The sequence below is a fragment of the Gigantopelta aegis genome, chromosome 11, assembly GCF_016097555.1.
Source record: "Gigantopelta aegis isolate Gae_Host chromosome 11, Gae_host_genome, whole genome shotgun sequence".
NCBI lineage: Eukaryota > Metazoa > Mollusca > Gastropoda > Neomphalida > Peltospiridae > Gigantopelta > Gigantopelta aegis.
In genome coordinates, this window is record NC_054709.1 from 11,738,814 (window position 1) to 11,766,800 (window position 27,987).

The following is a 27,987-nucleotide window of genomic DNA, read 5'->3' on the forward strand; positions in this document are numbered from 1 at the left end:
GTTGGTAGTCTGATCCTAGCTTAAAATTACATATTAGAATTTTTTTTTTTTTGTGTGTGTAGAATATCGATGTCTCTATATTCAATATGTTTCTGATAGACATGCTATTTGTAGGCAGCCCAAACTGGATTTTTCTAATATATAGAGTAGGATATAAAATGAAGCTTGATTTATTATACACCAGTGTAAGATATATTGCTCATGTCATAACAATCACTCAATATCTAACTAGTGTAATATTGGTGTGACGTGAGCGTGACGTAATCACTTGCTGACCCAACTTGCAGAAAAATAACGTGTAATAGGTCTCGACATCTGCTTACTTCTTCGTTGCGCCTTGTTTGCAGTTGGTTTGTAATAAATAAAATACTAAACTAGCTTGCCTGTCATACCATTTTTATGAAAGTCGTGATCAGTGTTGGTATCTTATCTGACTAACTTTCGCTCCTCAGATATCAAACTTGTTCACTCATTTTATAAAAATGGTATGACAGGCAAGCTCGTTTAGTATTCTATATTATATATGATTTTATGACTTTGGTTACACTAATCACGTGAAAACACAAAACTCGATAATACGAAGAACACAATGGCAGCTAGTGAGCTCTCAGTTCGTAGACAGCTGGATAAAGACGAATCTAGAAAGTCTTCCACTAGATTCCAGGAACCGTTGTTAGGGGAGGGTGTGACGTCGAGGATTCTACACATCACCTGATACAGCTGAGTGATTTCGAGAGATCGCGAGGCGTGATTTGTCTTGAAAGCTGGAAATATAACACTTAAATTAATATGGAAGGTGTGGTTTGTCTTGAAAGATGAAAATATAACACTTAAATTAAAATGGGAGGCGTGGTTTGTCTTGAAAGTTGGAAATATAACACTTAAATTAATATGGGAGGCGTGGTTTGTCTTGAAAGTTGGAAATATAACACTTAAATTAATATGGCAGGCGTGGTTTAATGGAGGCACGGTTTGTATGGAAAGCTGGAAATATAGCACTTAAATTAATATGGGAGGTGTGGTTTATTGGAGGCGTAATTTGTCTTGAAAGTTGGAGAAATATAACACTTAAATTAATAGGGGGGGGGGGTGGGGGGGGGGGCGTGGTTAAATGGAGGCACGGTTTGTCTGGAAAGCTGGAAATATAGCACTTACATTAATATGGGAGGTGTGGTTTATTGGAGGCGTCATTTGTCTTGAAAGTTGGATAAATATAACACTTAAATTAATATGGGAGGTGTAGTTTATTGGAGGCGTAATTTGTCTTGAAAGTTGAAAATATAACACTTAAATTAATATGGGGGGGGGGGGGGGGGGTAAATGGAGGCGCGGTTTGTCTGGAAAGCTGGAAATATAGCACTTAAATTAATATGGGAGGTGTGGTTTATTGGAGGCGTAATTTGTCTTGAAAGTGGGAAATATAACACTTAAATTAATATGGGAGGCGTGGTTTAATGGAGGCGCGGTTTGTCTGAAAAGCTGGAAATATAATACTTAAATTAATATGGGAGGTGTGGTTTATTGGTGGCGTAATTTGTCTTGAAAGTTGGAAATATAACACTTAAATTAATAGGGGGGGGGGGGGGGGGGGGGGGGGGCGTGGTTAAATGGAGGCGCGGTTTGTCTGGAAAGCTGGAAATATAACACTTAAATTAATATGGGAGGTGTGGTTTATTGGAGGCGTAATTTGTCTTGAAAGTTGGAAATATAACACTTAAATTAATATGGGGGCGTGGTTAAATGGAGGCGCGGTTTGTCTGGAAAGCTGGAAATATAACACTTAAATTAATATGGGAGGTGTGGTTTATTAGAGGCGTAATTTGTCTTGAAAGTTGGAAATATAACACTTAAATTAATATGGGAGGCGTGGTTTAATGGAGGCGCGGATTGTCTCGAAAGCTGGACATATAACACTTAAATTAATATGGGAGGTGTGGTTTAATGGAGGTGTGGTTTGTCTTGAAAGCTTGAAATATAACACAATTAATATAGGAGGCGTGGCTTGTTTTGTAAGCAGCAACTTGACAATAATTATTATAACACTTAAATGTATATGGGAAGCATTGTTTGGCTCTGGAAATATAACACTTAAATCAATATGGAAGCGTGGTTTATTGGAGACGTGGTTTGTCTTGAAAGCTGACAATATAACACATATAATTCATTTTTCTTTCTTTTTAATAAGGACGTTTTGAGCAAACGAATATTGGAAAGTAAGATTGTGATAACAGAGGCGGATCTGGGGAGGGGGAGGGGGGCAGGCCCCCCCCCCCCCCCCCCCCCCCCCCCCCCCCCCCCCCCCGTAAATTTTGTGAGTTATAATTTTATTATATATTAATTTTACATTGTTTTTACGATCCCTCTTCAAACCTCCCTCAAAGTTCCCTTGGCATTCCGCCTCATGTCATTGGCCTCACTAAATGGATTTTCTGTATCCGCCACTGGATAATAAATCATCAATGCATGAATGATCGAATGATCACGAAATGACAGACTACCAATCTTCGTATTCTCTCCATTCAGACGTATTCTTTAGCGAATATGACATCAGCCAATCGCATTTTGTGACGTAGGTGACGTTAACGTTTAGTCGTCAAGTCATTCTCATATGTTAAGCTGCTATTAGATTTACGTAATCGGTGTTTTGATTGGTCAAACAAAAATATTTTCTGAAACACGTGATTCTGCTCAGATCTATATATATACTAGTATTAACGGAGTCGCTACTTACATGGACCAGAGGCTAGGAATATCCCGTGCATATCTATGAATATGTTGTCGTAACCATGCCAACCACGAAATGGACTCCCGTCTGAGTTGGCAGGATATTGAGGGTAGTAAGGCTGGAAGAAAGGAAAGGAATGTTTGTTTAAAGGGACTGTCCTGAGATTGTTTTCATTGTAAGATGTTTAAATCTGATTAAAATTAGCTCTACTGGGTCTACCAGTAGATCTAACAGCATTGCGTGGACTCCTATGTCCATGTGACATTTCATCTATAAATAACAATTTAAATATCGACCAATTACACTTCGCCTTTTATAACGTTATTCGGGAGCATACAAATTCTTAAAATATCGGACGAGACTATTTATGCAATAGGCGAACTTGTTCTATTTCAACATTAAAAAACACGGGGAAAAGTGGCGTAATAAACTCTGGATTGTATACTAGTATAAACAGATTTTATGGCTATACCATCACGGTTTTTTTTTCGTCTTGAAACGAATTTTATATAAAATTTTATATTGAAATTAGTTTCCGGCATACTTTGTAATTCACTCGAATCATTTCGTATACCCTCGACATAATCCCGAATGTTTTCAAATTCTTTTCAAATCACTGGCATGATTTTGCAAGTAAGAATTTGATTGGTCGAATGAAAGGTCAACTGGACATGAGCTCCAGCGGGCTACTGTTAGATCCACATGTAATAGTGGAGCTAATTTTTATTAGATTGAAGATGTTTCCGACTACTAGACACTTTTTGGTGACTAAAATTATATTTTAAATATATGTTCTTGATTAGAATATCAAGAGTCTGTATAAACAAGCTGTTTGTAGTAGCCTAAAACCGGCCTCGGTGGCGTCGTGGCTAAGCCATCGGACTACAGGCTGGTAGGTGCAGGGTTCGTAGCCCGGTACCGGCTCCAACCCAGAGCGAGAGTTCTTAAGGCTCAATCGGTTAAGGTAAGGACACTAACCACTAACCAACTAACAACTAACCCACTGTTCTGTACAGACAACCCAGATAGCCGAGGTGTGTGTCCAGGACAGCGTGCTTGAACCTTAATTGAATATAAGCACAAAAATAAGAGTTGAAATCAAATGAAGTACCGGTAGGCTAAACCTGATTTTACCTTCCAATAATTTTGTACGTACAAAAAATACGGGCTAGAAATAGCGGCTTACGAAATAGCGGCTTTGGAAAAGCGAAAGGAGTTAATTTGTTTTCTGACCTAGCACCTAAAAAGTAAAGTTTGTTTTATTTAACGACGCCACTAGAGCACATTGATTTTTTATCTTATCATCGGCTATTGGACGTCAAACATATGGTCATTCTGACACTGTTTTTTTTATAGAGGAAACCCGCTGTCGCCACATAGGCTACTCTTTTACGACAGGCTTCAAGGGATCTTTTATTTGCGCTTCCCACAGGCAGGATAGCACAAACCATGGCCTTTGTTGAACCAGTTATGGATCACTGGTCGGTGCAAGTGATTTACACCTACCCATTAAGCCTTGCGGAGCACTCACTCAGGGTTTGGAGTCGGTATCTGGATTAAAAATCCCATGCCTCAACTGGGATCCGAACCCAGTACCTACCAGCCTGTAGAGCGATAGCCTAACCACGACGCCACCGAGGCCGGTCTAGCGCCTAAAATTACGAAAACATCCCAGGTCACTTTTCAAGAGACAAATGTATGTACGATCATCTCATCTTCTATCTTGTAACATTATAATGTTGGTAAATAGAATTATTTTATTATGTGTGGTGGCACTAACACGCTCCCGTACTTCTGAGCTCTTGATTCTGTCATATTTTAACTTTATACTGCTCTTAAAGGGTCATTCCCGAGTTTGCTGCATTGTAAGGTGTTTCCGACTAATAAAATATTTCTATGATTAAGCTTACATATTAAATATATTTTCTTGTTTAGAATATCAGTGTCTCTATATTCAATGTGTTTCTGGTCGTCTTAATATTTGTAAGAAGCCCAAACGTACGAAAAAATCTTTGTTAGGAAATAAAATGTCATTTAAATGAAATTTAACCTAGTAGAAATATTAGAACGACCAGATACACGTTTAATATACAGCCACTAATATTTATAATGTAATTACAGTCGTCAAAAACATCTTTAAAAATGTAGCAAACTCAAGAATGTCCCTTTAAATAAATCGCCAGTCTAGACACCTCTTACACCCTTGCATAATGTCCTACACACGCGCCTGCGCCCCCCCCCCCCCCCCACCATCACCCCACCCCAACATTGATTACCGTCAGTATGAACCAGCCGACGTCTGCTATCAGTGTAATTGGCGCCACGTAACGTCCTCGCTTGTAGTGCCACCTGTCGGGGATTTCGTCTCGCAGATAAGCCTTCATGTGGGGGTGAAACGACTTCAGCTTCTGGTACACCTGTCGAAATCAAATACCAGTACTCATTACAACAGATCTCGGTGCCGGATCTAGACTAACATAACTGGGGGTGTAGTGAAAAAAACAGAGAAAAAAAAGAGGGCACGGCGCAATATAATACAGGGTGATTCTCTAACTGGATAAAAAAGGGTAACTTTTTCGAAATTGTGTGGTACCAGAAAGAGCTATAATTCGGCAAATTAAGTTAAACTCACTCAAATAGCTCCTTAAAGGGACACCGGCCTCGGTGGCGTCGTGGTTAGGCCATCGGTCTACAGGCTGGTAGGTACTGGGTTCGGATCCCAGTTGAGGCATGGGATTTTTAATCCAGATACCGACTCCAAATCCTGAGTGAGTGCTCCGCAAGGCTCAATGGGTAGGTGTAAACCACTTGCACCGACCAGTGATCCATAACTGGTTCAACAAAGGCCATGGTTTGTGCTATCCTGCCTGTGGGAAGCGCAAATAAAAGATCCCTTGCTGCTAATCGGAAAGAGTAGCCCATATAGTGGCGACAGCGGGTTTCCTCTCAAAATCTGTGTGGTCTAACGCCATATAACCGTAAATAAAATGTGTTGAGTGCGTCGTTAAATAAAAATGTCTTTCTTTCTTTCCTTAAAGGAACATTCCTGAGTTTGCTGCACTTTTTAAGATGTTATCGACTAACAAAGACTTTTTAACGATTGTAATTAGATTTTTCTGTATAAAATATTAGTAGCTGTATATTAAACGTGTTTCTGATCGTGATAATATTTGTACTAGGTTAAATTTCATTTTATTTCCAAAATTATTATTAAAGGGACACACCCTAGTTACGGCTAGTTGTTAACCATACCACAAAATGCATTTTTCGTATTTCTGAAAAACGGACGCACGTTTGAGAAAAAAACATTGAGCAGACAAGGTCTAATCTATTTTTAGACGGGATATTTCCATTTCAATGTCACAGACGTTGGTATACCACGTGACCGTTATCATTTTGGTTCGGTTTGTTTTCTCGTGCACGGTTCGCGCAATCAACATCCGATTTGTTGTTGTTCATTTGTGAGATTTTTCTTCACAGTTCGTGAACATTTTCAGTAACAATAAAGTTCAGACAAGTAAGTAATCTCAATACAAAACGTTACAAACCCTTAAAACCAATAATTTTGCTAAGTCCTACGATATCTGGAGAGGGGATACAACCAGGACAGAACAGTTGGAACATGTCCAGGAGAGGTGAAAAGAACGCACCCCAAGTCTGTGACATTTGTCGTGACGTAGGCATTGTTGTGCTTCGAGCGACATCTACCGGTGACATCAAAATACAAACTTTCAAAATTATTTCAAGCAATTGGGACATGGGGATTCCCATGGTATTTATCGATATAAAACCTGCTTTTTCACTCCATTTGATAAAAACGTGATCTAAGTGTGTTACAGGTTTGTAGATTAACCAAATTATAATTTATTTTCGCTGGATGGAACTAGGGTGTGCTGCTTTAAGACGACCAGAAACACATTGGATATACAGACAGTGATATTCTAAACAAGAAAATATATTTAATATGTAAATTTAATCGTAGAAATATTTTATTAGTCGGAAACATCTTACAATGCAGCAAACTCAGGAATGTCCCTTTAAAGGCTTGAGTTCATTAGAAATTATATTTTATGTGCAAATATATACAGGTAATAAAAACATTTACAAAATGAATGTGTAATAAATTTAAATATTCAGACGTCATATACGTTGTTTTCGCTTCCTATTTATTGTACAGAAAGAAAGAAGTGTTTTATTTAACGACGCACTCAACACATTTTATTTACGGTTATATGGCGTCAGACATATGGTTAAGGACCACACATATTTTGAGAGGAAACCCGCTGTCGCCACTACATGGGCTACTCTTCCGATTGGCAGCAAGGGATCTTTTATTTGCGCTTCCCACAGGCAGGATAGCACAAACCATGGCCTTTGTTGAACCAGTTATGGATCACTGGTCGGTGCAAGTGGTTTACACCTACCCATTGAGCCTTGCGGAGTACTCACTCAGGGTTTGGAGTCGGTATCTGGATTAAAAATCCCATGCCTCGACTGGGATCCGAACCCAGTACCTACCAGCCTGTAGACCGATGGCCTGCCACGACGCCACCGAGGCCGGTTATTTATTGTACAAGTCCCAGGAATGTCCCTTTAAGTGTACTTTCGATGAGCCGTTTTATGCGCAAATGACCCCATGAAAACTGCGCAAATGACCCCATGAAAACTGCGCAAATTAAAAACAAATCTGGACTTAAAGGGACATTCCCGAGTTTGCTGCATTGTAAGATGTTTCCGACTAATAAAATATTTCTACGATTAAACTTACAAAGCAAATATATTTTCTTGTTTAGAATATCAGTGTCTGTATATTCAATGTGTTTCTGGTCGTCTTAATGTTTGTAATAAGCCCAAACTGGATTTTGTCTTCAAATAATTTCGTACGTACGACAAAAATTATATTTTAGGAAATAAAATGAAATTTAACCTAGTACAAATATTAGAACGATCAGAAACACGTTTAATATACAGCCACTAATATTGTATGTAAAAAAATATATTTGATATGTAATTACAATCGTTAAAAAGTCTCTGTTAGTCGATAACATCTTAAAAATTGCAGCAAACTCAGGAATGTCCCTTTGATCCTACGAGACATTCGAAATTCAATAGCACCTCATTTCCCCTGCTGGGCTGCTAATGATCTCCTGCACCTGCCAGCGCGGGCGGTCACTTCTCCCACCCACCCCAACCCCTTTTCTGTCCTGGTCGAAGAAGGCGGCGTAAGTGGACACCCGCGCCCATGACAGGCGTGCGCTACAACATTTTTCTCTGAATGTGCTCGTTAAGCCCTATGACCTGACGTGACCTGACCTGAATTTTTCTGTGGAGAAACTCTCTCAAATGTTCCTACCAGGTATGGCCATGCACAGGGGCTGATCTAAGATTTTGTAAAGGGGGGTGAGGAAGTGAGTATTTTTAACATGCCCATGTACCACTAAGGTTTCAGGCAGGTGAGGAAGTCACAACATTTTTAAAAGGCAAATTTGAATGGAAGGTAACCGGCCTCGGTGGCGTCGTGGTGAAGCCATCGGACTACAGGCTGGTAAGTACAGGGTTCGCAGCCCGGTACCGGCTCCAACCCAGAGCGAGTTCTTTTGGGCTCAATGGGTAGGTGTAAGGCCACTTGTCACGGGGATTCTATAATTCCCGTAACTGAATAAAACACGATTATCAAAATATCTCTCCTAACTGTATATCTATTAGATCTCTCTGTAACAGGCTGTTAACCCTAGTATGGCTCGTCTCTAGGTATGATCAGAGATACGATCTTATATAAAGTATATATTATTATAGCACGTTAGTTAGAAAACACAACAAAAACACAATACACTTTGGAATCTGTATTAATCTACGCTGACAAATGTACAGTCGTAGTAGTTAATTAATAACAACAATAATAACAACCCAGAACTGATCACTTAATTAGTTAATCTCTGGGTGTCTAGTTACACAATATGCGAATCACTTCACCGTTACACCACACCTACACGTGTGATAATTGAGAAACGTTTCCAGGAGAAGTTAATTAATAAAGGAATTACAACACCATTCCTAACTGGTTAATTTTTAGTTAACCCTACTACTCGTTCAGTAACGTGTGATAATTTAGAACGCTTCTTGGGGAACTTAATTAATAAAGGAATTACAGCTCTATTCCTAACGGGTTAATTTTTAATTAACCCTTAACTACTCTTTCAGTAATCTGTAACACAAAATTAATACTGGTACCTATCACAATAAAGACAATAACCTACAGTTTACCTAGGGTCTTCTAGGATGACTGGCTAAGCTTTATATTACCAAATACTCATATAATGTTAGAACAAAAAGTCTACGATTTACTTCGTCAGATGACCGAAGGCACTATCTAAAGAATATTGGTATAATACAGTATTAAAATATTTAAAGTCACATCAATCACATCAAGGTTATACACAGAGCAGAAATGATATTTACCAAAGTCCAAACGGACTAACGTTCCCAGGAAGCTTCCTAATTCGTTCTCCTAGATATCTCTAAATTCTAGCTATTTATTATAAATTCAGAATTGGCCTGGGGGTACAAGGCGGTACCTCCCCCTATCATCCTCTACTAGCGTCAGTATATTTCTCTCTGATCGTCAGACTTACTGACGCCATCGTCGCCAAAATCACGGTTGTAAAAACCGCACTCGCAGAGGTATTACGTAACTACTCGCCACATGGCCTCCGCAGCTGGACTAAGTGCATATTGGAATGTCCGATCGAGGACGGTCGCGCAGAAGTCCTACGTAACAAGTTGCCCATCTGGGCTACGGGCAATAAACTGCACACGGCCCTCTAACACAATTAAAATCGCCACAGGCGAAACAAATTTAAGAGCATGTACCGTGACACACCCCCACCTCAAAAGGGATATTTTCTCTACTCTAGGAATAGGGAAATATACTACATTAAAACAAAAAGGTGCGTTAACCGACGCATACGGGCATTTATAACACATGTAATAATAAGGTGACTACCAGTAATCACACTGAGTCTCTGAGTCCCTGGTATACAAATAAAATATATATAAACAAAACAGAAATAAAGAATGTCAACACATTATCATAACGTTCAACTTCGGGACAGGGCATCAGCGATTACATTGGATGTGCCCTTGATATGTCCAATGGTAATTGGGTATTCTTGCAGAGGAAGACTCCATCTCAAAACTCTCTGGTTGGAGGCTTTCATTAGGATGGTCCAGTCCGTCTTCGTCTTCTGGGAACAGCACAGCTCCAGCACCCACGTCACTGGCACCCACAGCTAGCTTGAACGGCATTCGGTAGTCTGGTGCTGCCATCACGGGAGACGAGTAGCGCCTCTGCTTGAGACGGTTGAATGACTTCTCGCATTCACCTGACCAATGGAACTTCATGTTCTTCCTTTTCAGCGTCACACGTTTTCCAGGTTTTCTCCGATAGGCATGCTGTCGAATCTGTGTAGCGTTGGGTTCCAAGCGCACATCTTGGCTTAAGGTATTGGTAACCGTTGGAAGGTCCCGGCAAATGGAAACATTGTCTTGTATCAATGTAGTCAGCTTTGCTCGCTGGGGGTTCAAGTCTGCTAGAATCTGGCCGTTGGCCAACTTGACCTCTGCAGTCTTGACGTCATCACAGGAAATTGAGTGACTCTCAATTTGGACCGGTCTCTCTGGAACTATCGGCAGTCTGTCAAAATAACCTTTTAGCAAACTGATGTGACAATACCTACTTTTCCTAACCCTATCAGGAGTGTTTATCACATACCCTGTCTCATTAACTCGTTTGAGCACAACATAGGGCCCGAAGTACCTGTTCTGCACAGAACCCCGTTTAATGGGAAGGTACAGCAGCACCTTATCCCCTGGTTTAAATTCCTGACTCCTAGCCTTCCTATCAAACACTGATTTTATTTTGCTCTGAGCATGGCTCAGTTGCTTCCTAGCTAGTTCGGTCGCCGGCAACCTCCTATCTCTAACTCTCTTATTTATTAATACTCCCTTGTCCACAGTTAACAATGTAGTGCGAACTGCCAACAATTTTGGATCAGCCCCCTGCTCTAGAATTAACTCTTGTCTATTACAAGGTAAATCCCCTCTATCAAAGACAACTGGTTCAATTCCCCTCTGCGGGAGATCAACAGGTTCCACCACATTTAATTTGACAGTTGACTTATCTACCATTTTACTGATAACCTCATCCACTCCAATTTCATGGCTCACACACGTATCAGACAAATCACAAATATCCTCTAGGTCCCGTGCTAACCTACTGGTCATATCCCTAGTCATTACACACGCAGGATATTTAATCTCATCAACCTCACACTCTTCTATTGGTAACGTGCTGTCTTTAATTAACAGTTGGTCACATTTCGGCTGACAACACTGACTAGTCAAATCATTTCCCAACAAAACTCCTATGTTTTCAACAGGCAAGTCCTTCACAACACCCATAACGACTGGTCCCGTCACAAACTTCGAACACAAGAAAACCTTATGTAACCGGACAACCATTTTTTCTCCAGTAACCGAGGTTAAAGCCAAACTACGTCCTATGTCTGAATTTTCAATACCAGCTAAACACTTTTGCGTTATCAGACTCTGACTACACCCGGTATCTCTATAGATTGATATAGCCTTAGGACTCAATTCTTGTTTCACATCACAAACCATACCAGTGGACACATACGGGTTTACTTTCTCTGCCATGGGACTAACCATTAACTCTCTCGCTAACGGAGCTGACCTCACTAAACCGACCACTTGCGCATTATCGCGTTTCCTTTTAAAACAGTCCCCGATAAGATGGTTATCCTTTTTACAGTAACTGCAGTGTGGACGAAAAGTTCGTGCATTGGCTGATAATGCAGGCCTATCCTTACTTTGCCCACCAGGTACATTCCTTGCCTGACTAGCTGACCAGCTAGATGACTCTCCCCGATAGTTACTTTCCCGGGAAAAACCTGGCTGAAATTTCTTCTTATCACCCTGTTGTAAAGAGCTACCCGGTACTGCCTGAGCTTTGTGTATTAACACGTAATCATCTGCCACTATGCCTGCCTCCTCTATCTTTTTGACATCACGATCCTCTAAATGAATACGTAAGCTAACTGGTAATCCATTTTTAATGTCCTGTAAGATCAACAACTCCCGTAACTCGGTATATGACTCTACCTGATGAGAAACAACCCATTTATCAAACATCCCTGCCTTCTTAGCCACAAACTCACTATAAGACTGACCTGCGTTTTTCTCAACTCGCTATACCGTAAACGATAATCCTCAGGTCGTAATTCATACGCCCTCAATACCGCAGCCTTAACCAGGTCGTACTGACTTGCTTGCTCATCACTCATTGAATTATAAGCTATACTAGCCTTCCCCTTAAACTTAGACACGGCTAACAATGTCCACTTAGACTCCGGCCAATTTAGCTGCTTAGCGGCCCGTTCAAAAAGTTGAAAGAACATATCTACCTCCTGATCGTCAAATATAGGCACTGATCTATAAGCCTCCGACATGTTAAAACCATTTCCTGCCTCACGTCTAACTTCTTCAGTATTCAACTTTAACTCATGTTCCACTTTTAATTTTTCTAACTGGAATTCTCTATTCCTTTCTTCTTTCTCTCTCTCCCTATCTTCTCTTTCTCTCTCTTTCTCTCTATCCCTATCTTCTCTTTCTCTCTCTCTCTCTCTCTCTATCCCTCTCTTCTCTCTCTCTCTCCCTTTCTCTATCCCTCTCTCTATCTTCCCTATCTCTCTCTATCTTCTCTATCCCTCTCTCTATCTTCTCTATCTCTACCTTCTTTCTCTCTCTCTCTCTCTCTCTCTCTATCTAATGCACGTTCCTCTCTTTCGTACTCAAGCTTTTTAAAAGCTAATTGTTGTTCCACTCTTAACTCATTTATCTCTATCTCTGGAACAATCTCACTGTCTTCCATAACAGGACTATCACCAAAAACTTCCTGGATAATAATTGTCCTTATATCTCCTAAGGTTTTAGCTGATGTTAAATCAATTTCTCGCTCACCCGCGATTTCAACTAACTCGGCCTTACGTGCTCGCTTAATCTCCACTACACTGAGCGTAGGCCTATCCAGCAAATTCTTATCCATGTTTAGATATGACACACTTATTATTAATTAATTTTCTAGTGAACAACGTGCTACTTCTGGTTAATTTGTAAAAATAATTTATAAAGCCCCCATTTACAAACAATACTTTTTTAAATATGCATGTCCCGTTTCAGATCCGGGACGAGCGCCCCAATTTTCTACTCCTGTCACGGGGATTCTATAATTCCCGTAACTGAATAAAACACGATTATCAAAATATCTCTCCTAACTGTATATCTATTAGATCTCTCTGTAACAGGCTGTTAACCCTAGTATGGCTCGTCTCTAGGTATGATCAGAGATACGATCTTATATAAAGTATATATTATTATAGCACGTTAGTTCTCTAGAAAACACAACAAAAACACAATACACTTTGGAATCTGTATTAATCTACGCTGACAAATGTACAGCCGTAGTAGTTAATTAATAACAACAATAATAACAACCCAGAACTGATCACTTAATTAGTTAATCTCTGGGTGTCTAGTTACACAATATGCGAATCACTTCACCGTTACACCACACCCACACGTGTGATAATTGAGAAACGTTTCCAGGAGAAGTTAATTAATAAAGGAATTACAACACCATTCCTAACTGGTTAATTTTTAGTTAACCCTACTACTCGTTCAGTAACGTGTGATAATTTAGAACGCTTCTCTGGGGAACTTAATTAATAAAGGAATTACAGCTCTATTCCTAACGGGTTAATTTTTAATTAACCCTTAACTACTCTTTCAGTAATCTGTAACACAAAATTAATACTGGTACCTATCACAATAAAGACAATAACCTACAGTTTACCTAGGGTCTTCTAGGATGACTGGCTAAGCTTTATATTACCAAATACTCATATAATGTTAGAACAAAAAGTCTACGATTTACTTCGTCAGATGACCGAAGACACTGTCTAAAGAATATTGGTATAATACAGTATTAAAATATTTAAAGTCACATCAATCACATCAAGGTTATACACAGAGCAGAAATGATATTTACCAAAGTCCAAACGGACTAACGTTCCCAGGAAGCTTCCTAATTCGTTCTCCTAGATATCTCTAAATTCTAGCTATTTATTATAAATTCAGAATTGGCCTGGGGGTACAAGGCGGTACCTCCCCCTATCATCCTCTACTAGCGTCAGTATATTTCTCTCTGATCGTCAGACTTACTGACGCCATCGTCGCCAAAATCACGGTTGTGAAAACCGCACTCGCAGAGGTATTACGTAACTACTCGCCACATGGCCTCCGCAGCTGGACTAAGTGCATATTGGAATGTCCGATCGAGGACGGTCGCGCAGAAGTCTTACGTAACAAGTTGCCCATCTGGGCTACGGGCAATAAACTGCACACGGCCCTCTAACACAATTAAAATCGCCACAGGCGAAACAAATTTAAGAGCATGTACCGTGACACCACTACACCCTCTGTTCTCTCACTAACCACTAACCCACTGTCATGGACAGACAGCCCAGATAGCTGAGGTGTGTGCCCAGGACAGCGAGTTTGAACTTTAATTGGATAAAAACACGAAAATAAGTTGAAATGCAAATGTAGAAAGGTTAAGAAAGGAAGGAAATGTTTTATTTAACGACGCACTCACCATTTTTATTTACGGTTATATGGAGTCAGACATATGGTTAAGGACCACACATATATTGAGAGAGGAAACCCGCTGTCGCCACTTCATAGGCTACTCTTTCCGATTAGCAGCAAGGGATCTTTTATATGCATCATCCCACAGACAGAGTAGTACATACCACGGCCTTTGATATACCAGTCGTGGCGCACTGGCTGGAACGAGAAATAGCCCAATGGGTCCCTCGACGGGGATCGATCCCAGACCGACCGCGCATCGAGCGGGCGTTTATCACTGGGTTACGTCCCGTCCCGTAGAAAGGTTAAGGTCACTGTGCAGTGTGCACATAACACTTGTTGCCAAGCCGTTATTTTCAGAGACTGTATTTATTGTTGCAGGTACGGGATTTAGCTCAGTCGGTTGAGGTGCTTGCGTCGCAGGATCGAACCATCTCGTTGGATCCATTCAGCTGATTGCTTTTTTTTCTCTCATTCCAACCAGTGCATCACAACTGTTCAAAGGCCGTGGTATGTGCTTTCCTATCTGTGGAAAAGTGCATATAAATGATCCCTTGCTACTAATGGAAAAATGTAGCGAGTTACCTCTGAGTACGTGTCAGAATTACTAAATGTTTGACATTCAGTAGCCGATGATTAATTAATCAATGTGCTCTAGTGGTGTCGTTAAACAAAAAAACTAACTTTATTGTTGCAGTAAGGGAAATACAGAACCACAGTATTTATGTATTGCCAAGTAATGTTAAATATCAAATGTCATATAATGTATCATTGGTAGATAGGTTTTCATGTAGGCCTGATGTTTAATATCAGATAACTGTAAAAATATGGTGAGATGTACAATATCATTGGCAGGTAGGTCGTCATGTAGGCCCGATGTTATATATCAGATAACTATGACAATATGATGAGATGTACAATATCATTGGTAGGTAGGTTGAAATGTATTGTATCATGGTAGTAGGTTTTTATGTAGGCCTGATGTTAAATATCACATATCAGCTACTCATACAAAAAAAAACCCAAAACCCCCCACCCCAAAACCCCCAAAAGAATAGGATCTTTTATATGCACTTTCCCATAAACAAGACAGTACATACCATGGCCTTCCATGTAACAGACGTGGAGCACAGGTTATGATGCGTGGGGTGAGTGTGTGGGCGACAAATATAATAAAAAAAATAAAATAAAAAAATAAAATAAAAAAAAGATCATGCGATCATTCGCTCTTCAGGCGATCAAAGAACCAACTGAACGAAACCCCGCTAGAAATATCAACCCCGCTAGTGCCCTCATGACCTACTTTTCGTGACCTTGACCTTGATGTGTGACACTACCCCCACTCCTCTTACCTGTGTGTGTGTGTGGGGACGTAGCCCAGTAATAAAGCATTCGCTTGATGCCCGGTCGGTCTAAAATCGATCCCCGTCGGTGGACCCATTGGACTATTTCTCGTTCCAGCCAGTGCTCCACAACTGGTGTAACAAAGGCCGTGGCATCTACTATCCTGCTTGTGGGATGGTGCATATAAAAGATCCCTTGCTGCTAATCGAAAAGAGTAGCCCATGAAGTGGCGACAGCGGGTATCCTCTATCAATATCTGTGTAGTCCTTAACCACATGTTTGACGTCATATAACCGTAAATAAAAATGTGTTGAGTGCGTCGTTAAATAAAACATTTCCTTCGTCCTTACCCGTGGAACAAGCTCGCTGCTCAAAAAGACACTAGTTAGGGAGCCAGCTCCAATGACGAGGGAGTAATCTCCCGGTAGAAGCACCGAGCTGATGTTAATGAGTCTGGTCGGGGAGACTCCCGACATGTCGGTCATCCCGTGATCAGACGTAATCATGACGTCAACGCTATCCCGGATATGACGTTGATCCATCTCAGCCAATAGGAGAGCGATTTCAGCGTCGACCATTTTGAGAGTGCTGTTGATGGCGTCGCTGAAAGGACCGTGAACGTGGCCTTCGTGATCGATATTCTCGAAATAAATTGCTGAAGTAGACACAAACAGAACATTGTGTATCGAGGGCTGTAAAGCTGGCTCGGTGCTTTTAAACACCAAGACTCTATTCTAAATAGAGTGAACATTTAACGTCATATTTGTGACATTATTAAAGATTTGAGTCTAGATTCTAAAAGTTTTATAAGCGCCAGAACTAGCAAAGTCCAAAATAATGTTTGTTTGTTTGGGGTTTTTTTTAAAAAGGGATAGCCTAATTACAAAAAAAACATAATGATAAAGATTGAAAAAGAAAAAAATCAGAAAACTATATTATTCCAAAATTTATAATTTGCATCACACCCCTAATAAATAAATGAATAAAGAAAGAAAGAAAGAAAGAAATAAGAAAACAAAACAGAGAAGAAAGACAAAAAGAGGGACATAGTGGATTCCACACATTTTGACAGCGTGATTTAACCATAATTAAGTATAGTAGGCCTAAATCAGGAAATTTTATACAAAGTCTGTAATATTAAAAATGAAATTCAATTTTTTGTGCTAAGGTGATGTCGTTAAAGATAGATACATTCATTCATTCATTCATTCTTCCATTCTTCCATCCATCCATCCATCCATCCATCCATCCGTCCATCCACCCATTCATTCATTCATTCCTCTGGGGAAGGATATGCTCAGCTTTCGTGAACACTTGATACCGCCACTGTGTTAACAATGATTTATGAGTGTATGTTATAGATGCAAGACTACATTTGCCACACCAGTCTTGGGCGGGGGCGGATCAAAGAAATATTTGGCGGTGGAGGTCTAACGGTAAACAAGGTTACTTGTAATGGGCCGACTCATCAAAAGGACATCGCAATAGGAAAAAAAATAAGAGAGGAATAAAAGGGGCACTAGAATATTTAAGGGAGAGGGGACAGGTCCCTGCACTCCCCCCCCCCCCCCCCCCCCCCGCCCTTGAGTTCGCCTCTGCTTGGGAATGGCAGTCTTCAAAACATCGCTTTGGGAAGTGGCAGTCCTCCTAAAGACAAAGTACCAGTGATTTATGCGATAAATTATGACCGTGTCAAAATGTAAATTTGGTCTCTTCCTTTTGCAGGGATATGATTTTGAATAAGATTGAAAATTATAAATATTACCCCCCCCCACCCCCCCCCCCCCCACCCCAACAAAATAAAAACCCCACAAAACTAAACAAAAAACCCTTCCCCAAAAAACGACAAACAACAACAACAAAAACACACACAATAACACACACACAAAAACAAAAAAAAAAAAAAAAACAAAACAAAACAAAACAAAAACAAAACAAAACAAAAGAAGAAACAACAACAACAAACAAACAAAAACAATCCTGATACCGTACTTACTCGCCAAATCAGCACTTCCGTTTTGAAGAAGCTGCAGAGACTGCGCAATGGCCGAGCGGAACTGAGGTATCGTAGGAATTCCTTTGTAGGGTTGACAGAACTTAGGCCTGATCCCTCGAATCTCCACCTCACACCCAAGCCAGTAGAACATATAGCAGTTCTTTTTCTAAAATCAGTTTGAAAGCAATTTTCATTTTTATATAATTCATGTTTTAATAGAAAATAAGACCGGCCTCGGTGGCGTCGTGGTTAGGCCATCGGTCTACAGGCTGGTAGGTACTGGGTTCGGATCCCAGTCGAGGCATGGGATTTTTAATCCAGATACAGACTCTAAACCTTGAGTGAGTGCTCCGCAAGGCTCAATGGGTAGGTGTAAACCAGTGATCGATAACTGGTTCAACAAAGGACATGGTGTGTGCTATCCTGCCTGTGGGAAGCGCAAATAAAAGGTCCCTTGCTGCCTGTCGTAAAAGAGTAGCCTATGTGGCGACAGCGGGTTTTCTCTAAAACATAGTGTCAGAATGACCATATGTTTGACGTCCAATAGCCGATGATAAGATAAAAAATCACTGTACTCTAGAGGCGTCGTTAAATAAAACAAACTTTACTTTAAATGCCCTTTTAAACGACTTTTTAAATTGCCCAGAAAATGTGCCTGAGCATCTCTTTTTTTAAATAGAAAATAAAGTTTGAAAACGATGAGAAAGGTTGTTTAAAGCTACAATATCTCTTCTCCATCCTATAACCTTTTCTAACAGAAGAAAAAAGTTTTAACAGGGGCGTAGGCTGTGGGTGGGGTTGGTCCGGGGGTTCGGACTTCACTGACGCTAAAACATTTTATTACAGTGCAATATTAGTTGCACTTTACCACTGGGCTACGTCCCGCCCCGAATGGATGGATGGATGAATGAATGAATGAACGAACGAACGAACGAACGAACGAACGGACAGATGGACGGACGGACAGACGAAAGAAAGAAATAATGAATGAATGAATGGAAGGAAGGAAGAATGAATGAATGAAAGTATTAAAGAAATGTAATTGAAAATACTTGCCTGCCTTGTTGCAGTGACCCATATTGGATCACCATCGTCCCACCAATGAGGATGTTTCTGCTCGGGATTTGTTCCAATCAAAAAGGATTCGTTGCGTACCGCGTCATACATATAGTTTCCGGTCATTCCGTGACTTTCCGTATACAGTCCTAGTTGAAAATAAAGTGCCGAAAACAACGTAAACATTTAAAACCTTTGTTCTTAACATTGACCACTTTTAATATTAATATCTATTCTTCTTTGCTTGTCCACCAACCTATCAGTTCCTCCCTCCCCCTCCCTCCCCCTCTCTCTCTCTCTCCCACTCCCCCCCCCTCGCCCACTCCCTCCTCTCGCCCACCTCACCCTCTCTCCCACCCCCTCTCTGTCTCTCTCTTCCCACTCCCCCCTCTCTCCCACCCCCACCCCCTCTCTCTTGTCTCTCTCTGTCTGTCTCTCTCTCTGTCTGTCTCACTCTCTCTGTATATCTCTCTCTCTGTCTCTCTCTCTCTCTCTCTCTGTCTCTCTGTATCTCTCTCTCTCTCTCTCTCTCTCTCTCTCTCTCTCTCTCTCTCTCTCTCTCTCTCTCTCTCTCTCTCTCTCTCTCTCTCTCTCTCTCTCTCTCTCTCTCTCTTCCCCCCTCTCTTTCTCTTTTTTTTAGAAGAAACCCGCTGTCGCCACATAGGCTACTCTTTTACGATAGGCAGCAATGAATATTTTATTTGCGCTTCCCACAGGCAGGATAGCACAATCCATGGCCTTTGTTGAACCAGTTATGGATCACTGGTCGGTGCAGGTGGTTTACACCTACCCATTGAGCCTTGCGGAGCACTTACTCAGGGTTTGGAATCGGTATCTGGATTAAAAATACAATGCCTCGACTGGGATCCGAACCCAGTACCAACCAGCCTGTAGTCCGATGGCTTAACCACTGCACCGAGGCCGGTCAAAAGGGCATTTCAACAAGCGGGTGGGTGGTGATTCACCGAAACTCTGTGACCCTCCTTTGAGATGGCTATAGCCATTTTCATTAGAGGCAACCATCGTCCATTTAGTTACGTATGTGTCTTAACCACGACACCACATTTTAAAAAATAACTCCATGGCTATCACTAAGCTTAAAGAGACATTCCCGAGTTTGTTGCAATTTTAAAGATGTTATCGACTAACAGAAACTTACATATTACATATTAAATATATTTTTCTGCATAACATATTAGTGGCTGTACATTAAAATTGTTTCTGATCATTCTAATATTTGTACTAGGTTAAAGTTCATTTTAGTTCCTAAAATAAGTTTTTTTAGTACGTACGAAATTATTTGAAGACAAAATCCAGTTTGGCCTTCTTACAAATATTAAGACGACCAGAAACACATTGAATATATAGACACTGATATTCTAAACAAGAAAATATATTTAATATGCAAGTTTAATCGTAGAAATATTTTATTAGTCGGAAACATCTTACAATGCAGCAAACTCAGGAATGTCCCTTTAAGAATTTACTTCCTATTCTAAATAATTAGCCTTCAAACTTGGATCTGTGCAGACCAACAAGCAAAATACGACAGAATCAAGAGCTCAGAAGTACGGAAGCGTATTATTGCCACCACACACAATAAAATAATTCTATTTGCCCACATATAATGTTGGAAGATAGAAGATGAGATGATTGTACGTACATACGTTTGTCTCCTGAAAAGTGACCTGCGATGTTTTCGTAATTTTAGGTGCTAGGTAAAACAAACAACCCAACAAACTCCTTTCTCTTTTCGTAAGCCGCTATTTCCAGCCCAGCATTGCTAATTTTACTTCGTATTTTTTGTACGTACGAAATTATTGGAAGATAAAATCAGGTTTAGACTACTTCGTTTCATTTTAACTTATTTTCGTGCTTATATCCAATTACGGTTCAAGCACCTCAGCTATCTGGGCTGTCTGTCCAGGACAGAGGGTTAGTTGTTTGTGGTTAGTGAGAGAGAAGAGATTGAAGACCCTGTATCTGTCAGCCTTATGTCCGATGGCTTAAAGGGACAGACCCTAGTTTCAACCCGTGAAAATTAACACTAAGTTTAGTTAATCTACAAACCTGTAACACATTTGGATAAAGTTACAATTGAGTGAAACAGGAATCTGTGACTTTGAAATGGTGAAATACCCTGTAACAACAGACTAAAACTCGACTCCATAACTGTTACTTCTCAGACGCACGTGCGTTTTTAAAACTATGAGAAATGCATTTTGTGATATTAAAAACACCTGGATGACCAAAAACACTTCGAATGTACGGAAATTGATAATATAAACAATAAAATCTAAGTAAAGTATGATTTAAGTTATCAAAAACGGTTATAATAGTACAACAATATGCGTTAGTGTTTAAAAACTAGGGTATGTCCCTTTAACCACGACAACACCGAGGCCGGCACTAACAATCAAACTCCAAATGTGCCGTACACAAAGGATCTAACTGTATACTGGTACCATAGACTCTAGAGTTTTATAAGGACTGACCCTGGGTGTCCATTCTCACCTGTCATGAGCGAGTAGTAATTTGGGTAGGAAGAGGAGGGGTACACCGGCTGCAGGGACGTTGCTGTCGTCCCCTCTCTGGCGAACCTGCGAAACCCATCGTCACCGAACCCGTCATATTTGAGATAGTCCCACCTGAAACCGTCCAGTAGTATCACGAGAAGTTTCCTTGAACCCTGCTGATCTCCGAAGACCACGAGCAGACTACTGCAGCACAAGCCAATCACAATAATGAGAGATGATTCCATTCCTCCTTCTGTCGTCTGTTTTTTTTTGCTTTTTTTATTAATAAACACGGTCGTCTCCCTTTATAACTATCGTTTGATTTTTAACACGGTCATCTCCCTTTAAAATCGTCGTTGGTGTTTGCCGTCTGCTGTCTGCTTTTAACACAACTATCTGCTTTTAACACAACTGTCTGCTTTTAAAATCGTTGTCTCCTGTTAAAGGTGCTGTCTTCCGTCTGCTGTCTGCTTTTAACAAAACTGTCTGCTTTTAACAAAACTGTCTGCTTTTAGCACAACTGTCTGCTTTTAAAATTGCTGTCTCCTGTTAAAGGTGCTGTCTTCCGTCTGCTGTCTGCTTTTAACAAAACTTCTGCTTTAACACAAATGTCTGCTTTTAAAATCGCTGTCTCCTGTTAAAGGTGCTGTCTTCCGTCTGCTGTCTGTTTTAACAAAACTGTGCTTTAACACAACTGTCTGCTTTTAACAAATATGTCTGCTTTTAACAAAACTGTCTGCTTTTAGCACAACTGTCTGCTTTTAAAATCGCTGTCTCCTGTTACAGGTGCTGTCTTCCGTCTGCTGTCTGCTTTTAACACAAATGTCTGCTTTTAACACAACTGTCTGCTTTTAAAATCGTTGTCTCCTGTTAAAGGTGCTGTCTTCCGTCTGCTGTCTGCTTTTAACAAAACTGTCTGCTTTTACACAACTGTCTGCTTTTAACAAAACTGTCTGCTTTTAGCACAACTGTCTTCTTTTAAACTCGCTGTCTCCTGTTAAAGGTGCTGTCTTCCGTTTGCTGTCTGCTTTTAACAAAACTGTCTGCTTTAACACAACTGCCTGCTTTTAAAATAGTTGTCTCCTGTTAAAGTTGGTGCCTGCCGTCTGCTGTCTGCTTTTAACACATATGTCTGCTTTTAACACAACTGTGCTTTTAAAACCGTTGTTTCCTGTTAAAGTTGGTGTCTGTCGTATGCTGTCTGCTTGTAACACAACTGTCTGCTTTTAACACAGCTGTCTGCTTTTAACACAACTGTTTGCTTTTAACACAACTGTCTGCTTTTAACACAACTGTCTGCTTTTAAAATCGCTGTCTCCTGTTAAAGGTGCTGTCTGCTTTCGACACGATCGTCTGCTGCTGAAACACGTCTTCTGCTATTAAATAAGATCGTCTGATACATACAGCCGTCTGCTAAACACTCTCGTCTGCTCGTTCTGCCGCGGTGTTAAAACATCTGATCGCTTTTTAACGTTCAAGGTGAACGTAAAGCTGCGCTCAAACTGTGTGATTTGTATTAACGATCTTTAGAATTGATATGATTTACATGAGCTAATTAAACGAAATGCAACCCAGTGGGTAACGGTATTTGTAATTCGCCAGACTTTCACATCTGCTATGAACGTAGTCACGTCGCCTATAATGACAACTGACATAGTTGCCCACTAGAGCTTGAGGTTGAACTTTATTTACATGCCCCTATACCACTAGGGTTTCAGGCATGTATGTCCCGGGTCCGGTCTCTGTCATGGCCAGTGGTCAGTGATCCAGGACAGTGCCCACTAGAGTGTTAGTTTGATTCGGCGAAGGACATTAACCGGCCTCTGTGGTGTCGTGGTTAAACCCGGTACCGGTGTAGAAGGCTCAAATCACTCCCCAGGCTCAAATCACGCTAGAGTGGTTTGAGCCTAGGCTCAAATCACTCCCCTCAGGCTCAAATCACTCCCCCCTTGCAGGCACAAAACACTCCCCAGGCTCAAAGCACTCCCCCTAGTATATTAATGCAGAACGATTTATCATGTCATGTCATGTCACAGGGTTTTACGTGCACATTCAGAACAAGCTGTTGTAGTGCACGCCTGTCCATGACAGGAAAGGTGGGGGGAGGGGAGAGGAGAGGAGGGACCGCCTGCACTGGCAGGTGCAAGGGAGCACCAGCAGCCCGATCAAATCGGTAACGATTTATCTCCATGTGTAAGATGTAATATAGAGCATGTGATATATTATGAATATTATTTGTTATTGATATAATTCTATACTACAGTAACATTAATGGCAAGTGAATAAGTTAAAATTTCATGCAGATTATTAATCAGTGTCGTTGAAATATATATATAATATATATATAGTACTATATACTAGTATATATAGTAGCAGATTGACGATTGACAGACAAGTCCAATATTCTCTAATTTAAAGACTAAAATAAACAAAAAATAACAATAATAACTAAAACAAAATTTAAATATCAAAAATATTTTTTTTTAGAAATGTTTATTTATGAATGCAAATGTGGATACAAGCGCTTTGGTTTATGCTATAGTGTGGCATGAGCTCTGAATTGCTCTCACTCATCAGGGCCCGGTTGTTCGAAGCCTGGGTTAACTTAATCACTGATTAACACTAACTATGAGTTAAATTCCTTAACCCAGGGTTGGTTAATCACTGGTTAAAAAACCGTTGCTGAAACACACTTTTAACTCTGGGTTAGTAAACTCAGGATTAGTTTTCACTAACCCAGGGTTAGTCTTCAATAACTCAGGGCTAAGTGCAGTTAACCAATCAGTGTAAAGTAAATGTACTTCCTGTTGTCAACATTAAATTTGCCTGTCCGTACTGCTAGTGCTTCTGTAATTTTCAAAAATGAACAGCAATAAACAGGAAAGGTGAGCAATACGATTTGCTGATAATGTTAGATAACTGTAGATTATGATGCGTAAAATATTGAGACAATTAGTGAAAACAATAAGACAAAAACTAGCGGGAGAAGGCAGTTGCAAAAACATGCCACATTATATTACTAGAGTTGATGACAGGACATTGCGGCATCATCGTTTTGGTTTCGCACACAATAAATAAATCACATATTACTGTAATATTTTATGTCATGTTTACAGCTTGTACAGTTTTTAGCTTTCATCATTTAAGCTTTTCTATTCATTATGAAAAAATATATATATACTAAGTGTCCTTGTCTGATCAATGTGGAACAGACAATTGTTTTGACAGGGGGTGAAGATTACCTAGAAAGCTATGTCCCATCGTTCACACGTGTTTTAATTTCAATGACGTCAGTATTCGAATGACATCACTTTACATGTTCCTACAATAATAATAATAAACTAATCTAGATATTTCAATTTTTAAAAGGCTCAAAAATTTTCAGTGTAACATTGCTTTTTGTATGTGTGTTTAATAGTTATAAAAACATATGGCTGTAATTAAAAAGCTGCAATAATTTAGTAATAGAGTTGTAATTCCCGTATTAATTAAGTTCTCCTGGAAGCGTTTCTCAATTATCACACGTGTGGGTGTTGTGTCACGGTGAAGTGATTACAATATTGTGTAAACTAGACACCTAGAGATTAACGAATTAAGTGATCAGTTCTGGGTTGTTATTATTTGTTGTTGTTAATTAACTACTGCGGCAGTACATTTGTCAGCGTAGGTTAATACAGATTCCAAAGTGTATTGTGTTTTTGTTGTGTTTTCTAGTGAACTAAACGTGCTATAATAATATATACTTTATATAAGATCTTATCTCTGATCATACCTAGACGAGCCAGCGGGTATAACTGCCTGTTACAGAGAGATCTAATAGATATACAGTTAGGAGAGAGATTTGGATAATCGTGTTTTATTCAGTTACGGGTATTATAGGATCCCCGTGACAGTAGTATATTTAATAAGAAACCACAGCACATAGTAGTATGCAGTGTGACTGTTCATAAATTAATTATTAATGTGAATACATTGTCTGTATATTATCTATGGCCTGTACGTATTTCATGTATATGACTTGAGTAAATGATACTGGAAATAAACAAAATTATAATATTATTTTTATCTGTAAATATAAACACGCAATGTGTGACATCTAAAAATCAATGTATATAGGACAAATCAATAAATAAATGTACTTTATTAACAAAATAAAAATTAGTGCGAATCAAAACATGGGGCGAAACGACTCGGTTAGAGGTACGAATCAACCCTATTCAAAACGACTCGGGTGAACTAGTAATAAGGGCGAAACGACCTGTTACCATATTATTTTGGTAACTGCAAACTTAAACATTTCATCAATGTGTTATATAAAAAAATATCAGAGTGAAAGGATTTATTAGAAATGACTCCCATTGTGTGATGCAGAAGCCCTTGCCGATGTGATAATAGCTGAGTCCCTGGTTTCATTAAAAACTGGTTTGGTAGACGTGTTCAGAGTAACGTTCCCGCCGAGGCCAAGTGTTTGATTGGTATCACGGTTCATCGAAAAGGCACCGTGACACTAGCTGTACTTGAAAGATTTTTACCGACAGCCGCTGGCTGAACACACAACATGACAGGTATGCCAAAGAAAGGATTGCTTGGCTAGTGTCGCGATTCTCCGATCCATCTATAACTCGTTCCGCCTAAATTATTATAATCCAAAGGTTGTAATAACCAACTGCTCAAGCGCGGCAATTGTTGGTCCTTTTCGGTGGTTTTCCATTTGATATTTGATGTATCACCAGTTCGAGGGAAATATAGCTAATAACACAACACAGAAGGGACTGAGTAAATTTTGTTATGTTTAAATGAAAAATAAATCAAGGCTCCCACTTGTTAAAAAAATTCGCCCTCTCAAAATTTGTGAGAGAAGTGACTTCGCTCTATTTGGACCTCGCGTGAGGCATGCATAATAGTGTTATCATCAAAGCAGCAACCTAATTTCTTGCTCCTCTTGGTGAAACGAACAAACAACTTTCACCAAAATCATCTTTATTTAATATTGGACATATTAACGGGGGAGGGGTGGGGGCGAACTCAGAAATAGTTGAGACAGCAAAACATATATTTAAAAAAAATCGGAGAATGGGTCTACTGAGGTGATTCGATCCTATGACGCAACTACCTCAGGCTAGCGCTCAACCGACTAAGCTAGATCCCGCCTGGGAAAACTGGGAGCGAACTGGCTTGGGTACGAAACGTCTGGTACCTTTGACGAATGACTTGGATCATGTGTTTTAATTCTTCATACTGTTATTTAATGGACAATTTAATGATAAGAGACGGTTAATACAGATCGATGTGTTTCCCGATATTGACCACTGAAGGATAGATTCACCCCATACACCATTAAGTGGAAAATTTTATCCAAAGCAAAATCATACTCTCCAGCGAGCAAAAGATGTAACCTCTGCCTGAAGGAAAAACTGTTCATAATGTATAAACCTGAAACCAGCACACTAAACTCCAAGAATATATAGAGTATATATATATACAGTGATGCTTCTGTAAACCGAACACCCTTGGGACCGAATAAAATGTTCGGTTTAGAGGGGTGTTCGGTTTACTGAGGTTTTAAGAAACAGCCTTGATAACCATCTTTTAATTTTTACTATTAATATTACCAAGGTACAAACGTGTGTTAAATTACATTTATAAAACAACAATAACCAAATTAAAGTGGAAACTCTTTATGTAGATTGTTGAGCTTTTGTGAACAAATAACACAAATACATTTGGAACATGTAACACATTGAAACGTCAAGAAATGTTCTGAGTTTTTCTTTTAACAGTCGGGCTTAACAAAGTGTTCCATTGTTACCTGCCGACGAGCACATCGTTGCTTAACTATTGTAGCCTGTGTGAAGTGAGACAAGCCCCAAAATGCATGCAAGTAAACGTAGTTGTCACAATCGCCAAATCCAAGCCCCAGTCCAAGCCCAAGCTACATGTTCGGAGATGACTCACGTATAGGGGTGGCTAGGAGGATCAGATTGTGATCTGTTAGCTAACAAAGTGTGCCTACCTGCTTGCCTAAAATTGTTTGAATTTGTGTGGTTTAAAATCTAAGTTAAACATACCTGAATTCCAGTCGTTTGTATGTGACTATGATATAATGTGTTTCTGTGAAACGAAAACCAGCTATTTAGACTTCATAGAAATACCTGGTTATACATTTATTATGAAAAATAGAAAATGTCACTCGGTGAAATTGTCTGGTGGTATTGGTTTAGCGGTTAAAACAAAATATGTAAATAATGTTGATTTTACTGTAGATGGTAAATCTAAGTATATATTATGGTTTAGAATCAATTCAGAGTTGCTAAGCAACAATGTATGATAGTTGGAATTGTTTATATCCCACCTGAAGGATCACCATACAATAATGAAGATACGTTTCAAACAATAAACTCAGAAATAAGTGAACACTTACTATTGAATATCCCGTTACTTCTTCTTGGTGACTTTAATGCCAGAAGTAACTTGTTATCTGATTATGTAAATATTGACAATGATATAGTGTGTTTTAATAACATTAATAATATTATGTTCAACTGCATGGATGATAGTAATATTTTACAATCCTTACATGTACCAACTGAAAGACATAACCAAGATAACGGGAAACCAAATAATAA

General features: G+C 39.7%; 1 protein-coding gene across 1 annotated transcript; it reads right to left on the reverse strand.

Moving 5' to 3' along the window:
- Positions 1-278: 278 nt before the first annotated feature.
- LOC121385464 (glycerophosphocholine cholinephosphodiesterase ENPP6-like) lies at positions 279-22,979 on the reverse strand. Its single transcript, XM_041516159.1, has 7 exons — positions 21,360-22,979; positions 18,846-18,994; positions 17,790-17,955; positions 16,144-16,448; positions 5,002-5,142; positions 2,732-2,843; positions 279-764 (listed from the first exon to the last, which is right to left on the reverse strand). The coding sequence occupies exons 1-7, from the start codon at positions 21,604-21,606 to the stop codon at positions 547-549; spliced, it is 1,338 nt and encodes a 445-aa protein (XP_041372093.1). The 5' UTR covers positions 21,607-22,979; the 3' UTR covers positions 279-546.
- Between the last annotated feature and the right edge of the window lie 5,008 nt (positions 22,980-27,987).

What these genes read in the sequence shown, in the direction of transcription:
- LOC121385464 (XM_041516159.1), bottom strand. Translation starts at nt 21,606, where the DNA reads ATGGAATCATCTCTCATTATTGTGATTGGCTTGTGCTGCAGTAGTCTG. An exon ending in GGGTCACTGCAACAAGGCAG is followed by an intron (nt 17,956 to 18,845) that starts GCAAGTATTTTC and finishes AACTGATTTTAG; the next exon opens with AAAAAGAACTGCTATATGTT. An exon ending in TCGGCTGGTTCATACTGACG is followed by an intron (nt 2,844 to 5,001) that starts GTAATCAATGTT and finishes CCTTTCTTCCAG; the next exon opens with CCTTACTACCCTCAATATCC.